This window comes from Lupinus angustifolius, chromosome LG10, assembly GCF_001865875.1.
Source record: "Lupinus angustifolius cultivar Tanjil chromosome LG10, LupAngTanjil_v1.0, whole genome shotgun sequence".
Classification (NCBI taxonomy): domain Eukaryota; kingdom Viridiplantae; phylum Streptophyta; class Magnoliopsida; order Fabales; family Fabaceae; genus Lupinus; species Lupinus angustifolius.
In genome coordinates this window covers 3015231-3028780 of record NC_032018.1, presented here as the reverse complement: position 1 = coordinate 3028780, position 13550 = coordinate 3015231, and the positions used below count along the sequence as shown (strand labels likewise).

The following is a 13550-nucleotide window of genomic DNA, read 5'->3' as shown; positions in this document are numbered from 1 at the left end:
TCTCCTCACCATTTAATCACAACCTTTTGTCATAGTGTGTGGATCTCTGTATAGCACTTGATATTACATGTTATATAAGTTAATATTACATGTTAATGTATTAATTGTATACTATATAATTAACTAGTAATATGTTGATATTACATGTTATATTGTTATATATCTACCGTACGAGAAGAGGACATTAGAAAGGTGCATGAATGGAAGAAGGACAAAAAAGAGAAAACACAAACCACATTGTCTCCTTCCATGTGGATCAGATCAGATTAGATTCTTTCTCTTTGTCTGCATCACACAATATCTATTAATAAACCTCACAATTCCCCACTTTCAGAATCCAATGTCCTAATTAACAATCCAACGATCCACAAGTGCGGTCCTACACTATAATCTATGTACTAAACTGTATTGTAATATTTATAACCTTTGCTTTTTTGGTCATCACTCTATAACTCTATGAAATACCCACATAACCCACCTTTATCTCCATCTTTCCCTTTGTTCCTTTGATTTAATACCAATTTTTCTGTGTTCCATTTTCTTCCTCCTCTCGTCTCCTCTCAGAGGAGCAGCTTAGGTAATATCTCTCTCTATTCTATGTGTCTTTGGTAATTTATGAAAGGTTGTTTTTTTCAGAGATTTGGAAAATTAGCTCATGCCCTCTGGGTGTTTGAGTTTATTTATGTGTTCTAACTTTTAAATTTTAGAACTTTTTGGGTTTGACAAAATGGGTCTTTGTATATTTGGTCGTCAAGTTACAAATTTTACGCTTTTTTGGGTTTGGAGGTTTTCTTCAAGTGCTGGAATTTTTTTTCCAGTGAATTGGTTTATTTTATTCTTTGTGCTGATCTATGATTATGGGATTTGATTCATTTTTTTTAACAAGCTTTGAAAAAAAACGGATCGTTGTATTTTTGGCTTTCAACTCTTAAATTTGAAGCTCTTTTGGGTTTCTTCAAATGGTGAGAGAAGGGAAAAGGACAACTTTGAGCAAGTGGGTTTCTTTCTTCCTTTGTGTTGATCTATGATTTCGTTATATTTGGTTTAATTTTGTTCAGATTTGTCAACAACCAAGCGAATTGTGTTTTAAAAATATCACTTTTTCAGGTGTTGTTGTAGGTGTTCCTTGTGAAGATCTTTTGTGTGAAAAAAAGAGAGAAAATGAATCACTGTGGATACCAGCAAAAGAATGCGATGACAGGCTGTGAGGAGATGAGGATGGAATCAGTGGTTTGCCCCAAACCTCGTAGATTGGGTCTCTTATCCATTGATAATCACATCAGAACCTTTAGGCCACCCTTCAACAAGTAATTACCATCCTTTTTTGGAAAATTTTGTTGATCTTTTAAATTAATTCATTTTGTAAAAATTGTAACTTTCTATTTTATTTTTTTCCATAAATAAATTCAGCTACCAATCAGATATTGAAGATTCAGGAGTTGGGGCAGAGCTTCTGGATATCATTCGCCCCAAGGTTATTTTCTATCTCAATAGAATATGTGAATATTGTTTTTAAATTATTATTACTATTACTACTACCAATCTTCACATGTTTTACCAATCTATGCAGTGAATACTATATAGAACTTTGCCCCTTGTGGTTCTGTTGTATGGGACTGAATCCTGATTATGTCAGCGCCTTATACCCAAAAAAATTCTTTGAATCTATAAAAAATGGTTCATTCAAGTCATTCCTCAGAGATGTAACAAATATCAATTTTTGGTGATGATTGTAGGAGAATGGAAATGATAATTAACATATATGCTGTTGATTGATTGAGAGAGAAATTATCTAACCAAAGATTGTTTCAATTTGTTGATTCCTCAATGATGTAGCAAATTTCAATTTTTGATGGTGATTTTTTATCTAACCAAAGGTTGCTTAAATTTATTTTTGCAGGGAAGTTGCTATAACCCTGAAAGATCTGGGGGGCAAGTGGCTTCATCACCACCATTTTTCTGTGGATCTCCACCTAGTAGGGCTTCTAACCCTGTGATCCAAGATGAGCAGTTTGGTAATGGTAACGTAAGTGTAAATTTTAGTCCATTTTCAATGGCACCGCCTTCGCCAACTTCCTCGGCTAGGAGTTGTGTTAGAATGAAGTTTGGCCACTCACCAGCTGCAGTTAGGATTGAAGGTTTTGATTGCCTCAGCATGGATAGGAACAATCGCAGCATTTATGCACGTGCATAGAAAGGATTTAAAAATCATCAAAGTTCTAAGTGCAAAGGACATTTTTTGAGAGAGGAACTAATATTAATTCAATGCTATTGTATGATATGTATATATTGGTCTCTGGACCTTGTTCATGAGTTAAGTTGTCATCTGTAATTGAGATGGTGAGAATTTTAATTTTAATTTTATGGGTTTTCTTTTTTGAAGAATAAAAGGAGGTCAAGTTAGGGAAAAGAAGAAGACAATTAAATGTCTCCTACTTTATCCCTTGTTAGGCTTATAAGGTCTTAGAGAGATTGAAACTTTCCTATGAGAGTTTCATCAGAAAGAGTCTGTAACTGTCATGTGTTTAAAACTCAGATCCTCCTCCTTTTGTAATTGTAATTTGGAGGAAATTGAGGATTAATCTATTGAAGTCTTGTAAGATATATATTTTTGTGGGTGCTCTGATCGAAGGTCACCTATTTGATAATCTCAAAGAAATATTGTTCATACTTTATATGTATTATTTTTCTTCACTAAAAAGGGCATGGATGATTATCATTTGTTGCAACAAGGAATATTGTGTTATTCAATGAGATAGAAATACTAATAATAATAAAGAAATGAAGTTGCTGGTGTAGGAGAATCTGAGGAAGTTTCATGGGAACATGATGTGGTCAAATTTGGTGGGCTATTGTCTAGTAGTTTTTGTCTTCTTTGATTCATTGGATAGATAATAGATACTAGGTTGAGGATTAATATTTGATGGTGTGAATATTTGCTTATAAAATGGTATTAAAGGATGAATGGACAAGTACAGAACAACATCTTTGGATTATAATTTATCAACTACTGTCCCACTTAATGAGGAAGTAACATGTTGTATATGTTTTTACTTGAATCATTGTTTAAAACATAAAATTAATTTAAGATATAATGCAATTTATGACCTTTTTAGACATGTCATTTTTAACGGACCTTTAAAAGAATGAACTTCATTGTCGCCTCTCAAATAGTTATTTACTATTTAACAGATCTACCTCTCTTAAATAAACACGTTCCAGAGACATACTATAGTATACTCGGTCAATTACCTATTTCTCTTTAACAAGATTAGTCTTCGACCATTGTGTTATTAGCTAAGAAATGCCCTTGTTGCACACCAAAAGTAAATTATGAGAAATAATCATTTTTAAATAAATATTTGTTTTTGTAATACATATTATTTTAAGTACAAAATAACTTAACTCAAATACACTCTTAAATTTAGTATTCCACAATACTCCAACATGTCTTTTTAAGTGAAAGAGAGAGCGTGGGGTTGTGGCAAGCACAATTGCGCAAATTCAGTAACGTGTGTTTGTCAATTTGTTTACTTTGTTTTGATTGGAAGTGGTCAATTAATGCAGGTATTAAGGAAGAACGGTCTTATGTCTCCATACTCGTCTCAAACCGATTGAAATATGTCATTCTATTAAATAAAAATATATTACTTTATATAATTTTATTAGATAAAGATAGATATATAAAAAAAAATTGGATAGAAGATCTCTCCTTCCGTATGGTTGATGGTTGATATTATATACTCGTGGGTCATAACATGCATATGTCCCAACTCATGTGACTAAGGAAGTTGCGTGGGACTTTCTCCTTTAATAACATTTATAGGCACGTTGCCTGGTGCTACTACTGGCTAACACCATTATGCAAGTTAGTGAGCATTTCTTGCGCGTAAGGCATGGAAATATAACATTTTAGGAGATGGACCCAACTAAAAGGACAAATTCCATTAAGAAATGGATTTGAATAATCTCTTTTCTTCTATAAGAGCGTGAGATTATCCAGTTATTATAAAAAATAATATACAAACAAGTATAAGATAAGATTGATGAACTTTCATACCGACAGTGAAAGGTCAATGTATAAGAAAATATATTTCTATATCTTGGGACATAATGTGGCCAATAATTTGTCATGCTTTCAAGAGAAATTATCATGGGAGAAAAATGTCTAATTTTGTAGACACTGTAGCATGGGTTCTTTTAAAATTAGGTTACCAAATTATTTATTACTTTATGTGATTTGTGATTGACATTTATTTTTTTAGGACTTGTTCGACTAAAAATTCATTATTAATTAGACGTGAAAAAAATGAAAAAATATCATATCCTAAAGTCTTGAACGAAAATTTTAAGGGTTTGTTTGTAAGTTACGTTTTAAAGGAGAATAGATAAAAATAGAATACTTGAAAATCATAAAATATATTTATGACATAATTCTAAAATTCTATTTTTCTCTTTATTTCTCTCCAAAATCTAACTTGCAACAAACCCTATATGCCCCTTTCATACTTCATACTTATAAACTAGACAAACCATTAACTCTACTTATATATATACTAGCTAGTGTCACATAAATCTAGTTGTCAGTCTATAGGTTGAGAATATTGTTATACCAATCCATGACAAAAAGCAATGTATCTTGTACTTTGTATAGGTCTGATATTTCAAACTTGGCAAACCCAACAAATCCAACGCTGCCAGAAACCTTTTAACATTTTCTGAGTGTGACGGCAGAGAGTGAGCCAACATATCAAAAGATCAAGTTGCCAAATAATAGGTTAAATTAATTGCAAGGTGAAAAAATATGACACTTTCGCTGAACCAGGTCTTAGCTTGTTCAGTATCTAGCATAAGATTGTACCATTGCTCAAGCATGTTCTTAATTCCCCATTCGTAATATTTACACGTAAGTTCAATGAACTACAACCTTGGTTTTTCTAAAGACCAGGCTAACACTAAGGCCCAAAAACTCATTGGACACACATGAAGAATACCATGTCCACCGTGGGGTACAACCATTGCACCCATTTTTATTTAATTTATTATTTGCATTTGGTTGAAATTATAGAATTTGGATATGGAATGGAGAAAAAGGTATTTATCAAAATAGTAGATCTATTGTGATATTATGAATGGTGAAGTTATGATATTGTTATACAAAAGACATAAGGAAACAAATCATAAAAGATAAAATAAAGTAGTTTTAATTGTAAAATATTCTAAAGAAATCTAAAATATAATCATTATAATACAATATATTACTTGTATATTTATGTATTATTTAGATATTCTTTATGTATAACTTAATTCTAAAATACTTTCATATATATTTAATATGTGTATGATTCAAATATGTGATTCCAATTAGTTTTTTGGTATATTGGAAAAACAAAGAACAAGAAGGAAAAAGAAAATTAAACTAAAGTAGTCATATTATTTGTTAGGTAAAATTGTCAGTCATAATGGACCATGGTCTAAATCCTTAGCTCTTATGTAAAGCGTGATGCAAGTATTGACATGAAGTCACCCACTTGATTAGCCTATAGAATTACATATTTAATCTCAAAGGTCCAATATTGAAAGAACCAAACACGAATATCATAGAGCACTCCCAAAATTTGGTGAAAACAAACTTGAACACCATAAAAAATGAATTGGATCACCTCAAGACAATCACATTTCAGGATAACCTTCTTAAACCTCATGCTCCAAGCAAGTTTTAGACCATGACTTCCTGCCAAAAGCTCCACCGAGATAGGCGAACCAACTCCAAAATTAGTAGAAAATTCAGACAACCAAATTGACATGTATGATCTCTAAGAGCTCTGTCGTCGCACATAACCTTTGAACTTTTAATGCAACTATCGCCAACATTGACTTTAATATCCTCAATGCTTGTATTACACCTTAGACACACCGAAGTAGCTGTCATTCTCCTCCTGAAATGAAGTTCATTAAATGTCAAAGCCTCATGAAAGCCGAACCAACATAACAATTTCACTTTCTTAGGAATCTGAAGACGCCACACCAGCTTCCATTATTATAACAAAATCCAATCTTTTCCTTATAATTGTTCATAATCCACCAATAGTTTCAATCTTAAAAAATATTCTAAAGATTTATATATTCATATATCATTTTAGATCTTCTCATATATAACTTAATTCTAAAATGTCTTCATATATTTATTTAATATGTGTATGAGTCAAATATCTGATTTCAATTATTTGCCTTTAAAAAATGTGAACAAGTCATCATGAAATAAAATAAAAGTATGAGCAAGTTCAATGCATTTAGTGGGTGGGAAGGGGACCACAAGTATAGAAAACTAAATAATCAAGAGTTTATAATATTCATAATATTCAAACTCAAATGGGACACCTCTACCATCTTCAATTCTGATAGAACTGGCAGATACGGCAAGAGCGGGCAGAGGGTGAACACGGAAAAAATAATATATGCACACATATACACATACATATATATATATATATATATATATATATAATTACTAAACTAATTCATCATTCATATCTTGAACTCTATTGATTATTAAACAAATGAAATATAAATAATCATGCATGATATACTGATAGTATAAAAAATCTTCACATATATGATGCATAAATTTTAAATTTTTTATATTTATTATAGAGTGTAAAATTAAATATTTACTCTAACTAAATTGATATTTTTAGTATGTAAAAAATTATGAATTATTTTTTAGTATAATAAAAAAATTAGGAATTTTGGGATACCATGGTTGTCGAATAAATTTTTTTTATCATTTAATTTAAAACGTAATTGAGACTTCCATTACTTGATTAACACTTTAGTGACTATTATTATACAGAGTAAAAATGAAATAAAAGACAATGAAAGAAAAAACATATTAGTTTGAGTTTTAATATTCTATCATTCATTATTCATATTTTATTATTATTAATTTCTAAAAAACAATATAAATGAATCCAAAACAATTTACTAATTTTTAAACCCATAGTATATAAATATTAAATATAATACCTAGTAAATATCATATAGGTGTTGGTTCAAGTAGTACATGTTTGATTCCCTTAAACATTATCCCGAGTTCAATCTTATGGATAAAAAATGACTACTGAAAGAGTTAGCCTCATATATTTGTGGATATTATCGACTCAGACATGATTATCCTCCAATACGAAGATACATATATGAAACAAAAAATACTTAGTAAAGTATACAATATTTGAATGAGTTAAGGAATTTGAGATCCCAATCAGAGTGAGTCTCGGCGGTTAGAGGATGTATGTGATAAGGAATGAGGGACCCACTTGTTTGAAAACCATTGGCTTGTTTTGTATCTCTCTCACCGAGGGCGCCCACAGTGCCTTCTAAAACCACCTTACATTACGGAATCCCCACAAAACAGGAGAAACTTCTAATGCCATTCACTTTCGGCATCAATACTTTATTCTAAATCATGGACCATCTCCCCCTAACTTTGTAATCACTATTTTATCCTTTTCCAATGTCTACTAACTTTATCTTTTACTCGACCACCATATTGTTTCACATATATTAGACACCATAAAATCATATTCTCATTTTATTATTAATGAGAGAAGATACATTTACTCTAAAAAGAACTTAAAAATATCTATTCTACATCTTAATCATTTATTTTAGGATGATCTAATAATATACTAACTAGTTCAAATCATTGAATTTCCTAGAATGAATGGTTAAGATGTGAAATAAATATATCTTAAGTAATAATAAGGTTATCAAACTATCTTATGAAAAGATTATTAGATTTTGATATTTTAACAAATATATTATATTTAATCATTTTCTAAAAATATATTTCTAAATAAAACAAAGTAATACACATGTCATATTATTATAGGGAATAAAGTATCTTCAAGTTTTTTCATGTTCAAACATTGCAATGTAGAGGTTGATCTGGTCTTAGTATGAAAAAATACAATACAACAATGATCTTATATGGAATAAATTAAATTCTGATACAAGGATGTAAATTATCTTTTTACGTTCACTAAAAACATGATAAGTGTTATACTTAATTATTTTTTATAAAACAAAACAAAATGGTGTGTATGTCCTTCTTTACTAGCCGGAGAAGATAAATTATTTTCTAGTATTAAGATGTATTTTATTCTCTATATTATATATGTAATTAAAGTGATCAAATTTTACCAAGTTTATGAGAATTGGTTTTTTGCATAATTTTTAAATGAGACATTATAGATATGGGTACATATACTCTAATTCAATAATTACTTATGATATGATCAACCATTAAACTATTATATATATAGGTGACAATGAACCGAAACAACTCAATATTCGTTTGAAGCTCGATTCGTTACTTAACTTGATAAATTTGATTCATGAATCAAATGAGTCGAATTTGAGCTAGAAATTGAGCTTCATAAATAAATGAGTCGAACTTTAGTTGGATACAGTTCGACTCGTTAGGTTCATGAGTTGGCTCCATATATATTTATGTGTATATATGTATATAAATTAGTTTTTATGTTTATTATGATTCATACATTATTTTTATATTTATTGTTATTACATTTATAAACCATGTTATATTTATATATGTAAAACTTTTATAGTATATTTTAAAAATAAAATAATTATTTGAGTTGTCTAAATGAACCAATTCAAAGTGATCCAAACTGTTTGCGAACTTTAATCGAGCCAAATTCGAGCTAAAAGAATAACTCGTATCGAACTCAAGTCGAGTTTTGAGCCAAACCAATCCTTATCGAGCTAAACTGAGCTGAACTTTGATTCGACTCAGTTCCAGCTTGTTTTCAACCCTATATATAACTTAACTACTATGATTTTTATTAATAGATAATTCTACATGTATTCTTACATGCTTATTATATAATATATATATATATATAGACCATTCTACCGGTCCTCTTAGAGGTTCAATATCATAACTTGTAGGGCATTAATTGAGTCTTCAAAAAAGAATGGTATTAATTGAGTGATTTGGAAACATAAAAATTTGCATGGTTGAAGAAAAAAGTAGGTCCCTCACTCCCTCCCATGTACTTAAGAAATAAATAAAGTTTAAAACCAGGATTCCACTTGCAAACCGAAACTACCATTTTGTTGGAAACAAAAACAGCTGCGCACTCCTCTCTCCAATTTTCTACTCCAAACCCACGTTTTGCCCCTTCACAACAACCCTTTTATAACCTATAAAACCTTTCTCCCCTTTCTTTATCAACTTAATTTCCCACTTACCAACAAACCACATCAAATCTTCATTATCATAAGCATAAACATAAACACAATCATCATGCGCTTAAGTTGCAATGGCTGTCGTGTCCTCCGCAAAGGTTGCACCCCTGATTGTCCCATTCGTCCTTCTCTCCATTGGATCAAATCCCCTCACTCTCAATCCAACGCCACCGTCTTCCTCGCCAAATTCTACGGCCGCGCTGGCCTCCTCAACCTCCTCACTGCCGCTGAACCTCACCTCCGACCAGGTAAACCCCTCTTCGAAAATAAGATGCAAGACAATTCATTTATTACTATAATATCACTTAAAAAATTTAAATACTATTAATCTAACTATTCATGTTCATTTTTTTCAGCTATTTTTAAATCATTGCTCTATGAAGCTTGTGGCCGCATAGTGAACCCGGTTTCCGGTTCAACCGGGTTGTTGACGACAGGAACATGGCACCTATGTCAAGCCGCGGTTGAAGCCGTTCTAAGCGGCGCGCCGATTCAGAAAAATTCCTCCGACACATCTTTTGACCAGGCCTGCGACATTCGTCACGTGGGAAAGGGTGTGAAGTCACGTGCATCTGAGAAACTCCACGAGGTTAAATCGGATAAGAGCAAGTTCAAGAAGCGAAGCGTGAATCCGAAACGGAACACGGACTCAACGATTTCCGAGTTGGATCGTGACTCGGGGTCTGGGGTTAGTGAAAACAGAAGCGTTGGTGGAAGTGATAGCGGTTTCGTTGAGAGTGTGGAGTTGGAGTTGACTTTAGGGTGGGGTCCAATGAAGAGATAGCGTTGGTGGAATTGATCTATTTTGGTTGAAGTTCATGTACTAGTAACATATTTGCATGTACAAAACAATAGTTTTGGTCACGGTTATAATTAAATACTACGAGCTTATAGAGGTGGGGAATTATGTTTTTGTTCACCCCATTTTTACTCATTACTTTCGGAATTTTGAATATAGAATACAAACTTGCCCATGATGTAGACATTGGAGTTTTGGTTGATAATAATAATAAAATGCCCATTTTGGAATCTTGCGATATCATTAGTGTTTACTGTTTGGTGACAATGATCAGTACTGGCAGTGCAGTTTTTCTGATTTAACCAACATTAAAGTTATATGACAGCAAACTAATTGGGTAAAAAAGAAGTAATAAATACTCAACAGTTTTTGTTGTTTAGTATAGTTAAAAATGGAATCACCATTGTGTTCCAACATTTGATGCTTTAAAGCAATTTCATCACACCAGAGCTGTACGTCAAATTGAAAGAGAGGTTTATGTGAGCAAAACAATCGGTCAAACTACTCAGCTTAAAGTGGTTTAACCTGATTTTCAACAGTTATAAGCGAACCGACCATCTAAATAAAATTACTTTGATGTAAGAAGAAAGGGCAAAAACACCTTCATCACATCTTCATGCTAATAACACTACACAGGAAATCGAGGGAAAAGATATGTTGTCGTAAAGTTTGTTCCAAACCAATTATATTATGTCATGTTAGTTTAAAAAATAAAATACTCATGATTTTATCTATTTTTGTTTCATCATAATTAGTTAAGGATAGACTTTGGGACATACTTGGAGACAACATATCCTCGTCCGAAATCGAGAATAGAACTCTTCCCTCGTTTATGCTCCATTTGGAACAATAGAAATAAGAGAGAAAGAGAAGGAGGGGAAAGAAGTTAAAGAGAAATGATCTCTTTCTCTCCTTTGGTTTAGAGGAGAGTATGAGAAGAAAAAGTGGGGTGGGGCTCATCTATTTGTTTCTCTTCTCATATAAAGAGAAAATAAACTGAAGATAAGTTACCTTAAATTATGTCTCAACTCATCTCACATACCAATGACAATGAATTAAAAACAAAAAATAATAATAAATATTTAATTTTTTAATTGATATTGTATGTTTTCATTGGTGTGTGACAAAATTTATAACATTGTTTAAGATAACATTTCTATTTAAGAGGTTTTAGATAAGTCTTTCTCATCTATTTCTCTTTTTTCAATTTATTTCTCACATATTTTTGTCTTTCTTATTTTCTCTTTAGAACGAAATGGAGCCTTAAACTATTGGGAAGACAAAACAAATGAGATGATAAATGTAATAAGACAAGATTTTTGCCTAGCATGAACTGACCATTTCACAAATACAATGACAATGGTACTAGATAGGATACCAGGTTTCCCTCATTTGGAGGACATGACATTAGCAAAGAAAACGTCACATTTTCTCATATATAACAACTGCTTCCATACAATTTTTTTGATAGAAGATGGACAATGTATGATATACCTTTAAAATTACATTTAGCAATACAGTTAGGGAACAAAGTTGATTTCTCTTATACTTTTTAGTGGGCCTATAATCAGTTAGTACTGAACAAAACAGCCCAAAATAATCCAAACAAGAGAAACAGTCAAACTCACGATATTCACAACTCAGAAGTGATTGAACTATCTAGCTCAGATGTAGCTTGTAAATGCTGTAAAATTCATCAAAAATCATATTCTCAATTATTTGTAACATATAACTCAATTATTAAAATAATTTAATGGCATGAGTGAATAAGTTTTACAGGGAAAGGATAGAATCAGTTTTAAAAAAATTGGGCTGCCACTAGCACCTTCGATTGATTTACCCTTTCAATTCATATATCCCTTCAATGACTCTATGCTTAATTAGTCTTTTTTATGATAACATGAAGGGGAACTAAACACTACATTTTTTCCATGAAGGGGAACTAAACACTACATTTTTTCCATGAAGGGGAACATATATTCCTACTTTATGTCAACTTGTTATGCTTTTCCTTTTACCTTTATTTTTGCATTTTCTTTTTCTTTTTCTTTTCTATCCATCAGCACCTCCCATAGCCAAACAAACTAACATTTCTCTCATTACCAATGAAATTACATTTGTCCTCACTTTATGAACAAAGTAAGGTTCGTAAATATTAAAATAGAGATATCATTTGGTGCCCCTTATCTATGATCCTTGTAATCCAAAATTTGATACTCTTAAGGATATATATCATCATAATTGTTGAAGTGGACATAAGAGGAACAAAGAAGGAAAAGATTAAGAAAAATGTATACACAATTTCTCTTCATAAAATATTTGAAATTTCAACTATAATATTCATGACAAAATTGAAAACTCCATATCATCATAATTATTATTCAGGGTTTCATCAATCCAAGCTAACTCTGAATCTTCAAAATCACCTTCAATAGAGGGAACAATTCTACCTTCACCATTTCCTACATCCCACATAGGACCATCATTATCCAATAAACTATCAAAATCATTACCAAGCAGCATTGGCATTGTTGGTTCCTCTAGCAAATGTTGAATTGAATGATCTTCTCCATAAACAGTTTCCACAACATTTGTTTCCACATTGCTCATATCTTTGACTGAACCATTAATATCACTATCTATAGAAGCTTTTGTAGCAGTTACATCAAGCACAGATGATGGTGAGTGATGAAAGTGACACAACAATTCTTTGTTATTATCTTCCAAAGTTAATGCATCCCTTTTACTCAAAGTAGTTTCAAATTCAATCTTCTTTCTCTTATAAGCCATTGCTGCTGCTTCTTCAGTATCAAAAGTTCCAAGCCACACTCTCAAACCTTGAATTGGATCCTTGATTTCTGCTACATATTTTCCCCATTTCCTACGGTGTACACCTTTGTAGATGCTGGAGGATCTCTTGTTTCTTCTGCTAGCAAAAGGTTTGGAACTTGCTTTGATATTTTCAGTACTAAGACACTGTTTTGAAGAATTATGTGCACATAATTTGGTTGACGTGAATGGAATTAAAATTTCAGTGACAAATCTCTTCGAACCATTGCTCACAAAGTTATCATCATCTTCACTTGAATCATCAGTGGCATAAGGGTCACTGTATATTATTCTAATTTTCCTCATAGTTTTAAGTTTTTTTCTTTGGCTACAAATTTCTCTTTTCCCCTCCCACATTTCAGTCCTATTGATCATAAGAAATGAAAGTTTGTTATATGGTAAAAATGTAAAACCTCTAAAACCCATGTCATGAACTGAAAGTTGAACACAAAAAAATAAAACTTTGGCATTTGAAAAGTGGTAAAAATGTGAAACCTCTCAAAGACTCAAACTGATCATGTCATGATTCTCATAATAGACTAATAAAAATTGTCACAAACTAAATATTACAAACATCAAGATGAAACCACATACCGTTCTTATCTTATTCAAGTGACCAAAATTGCATGCGATGGCAAAGGATGAAGAA

The 13550-nt window shown here is 31.6% G+C and overlaps 3 protein-coding genes across 3 annotated transcripts; 2 read left to right on the top strand and 1 right to left on the bottom strand.

The window, feature by feature from the left end:
* LOC109358746 lies at nucleotides 449–2675 on the top strand. Its single transcript, XM_019603168.1, has 4 exons — nucleotides 449–577; nucleotides 1108–1307; nucleotides 1411–1474; nucleotides 1901–2675. The coding sequence occupies exons 2-4, from the start codon at nucleotides 1162–1164 to the stop codon at nucleotides 2192–2194; spliced, it is 504 nt and encodes a 167-aa protein (XP_019458713.1). The 5' UTR covers nucleotides 449–577; nucleotides 1108–1161; the 3' UTR covers nucleotides 2195–2675.
* Nucleotides 9244–10304, top strand: LOC109358670 (LOB domain-containing protein 40-like). The gene is made up of 2 exons (XM_019603039.1): nucleotides 9244–9521; nucleotides 9630–10304. The coding sequence occupies exons 1-2, from the start codon at nucleotides 9332–9334 to the stop codon at nucleotides 10055–10057; spliced, it is 618 nt and encodes a 205-aa protein (XP_019458584.1). The 5' UTR covers nucleotides 9244–9331; the 3' UTR covers nucleotides 10058–10304.
* LOC109357920 (ethylene-responsive transcription factor ERF119-like) lies at nucleotides 12413–13261 on the bottom strand. The gene has a single exon (XM_019601975.1). It carries the CDS (start codon nucleotides 13256–13258, stop codon nucleotides 12413–12415), a length of 846 nt encoding a protein of 281 aa, XP_019457520.1. The 5' UTR covers nucleotides 13259–13261.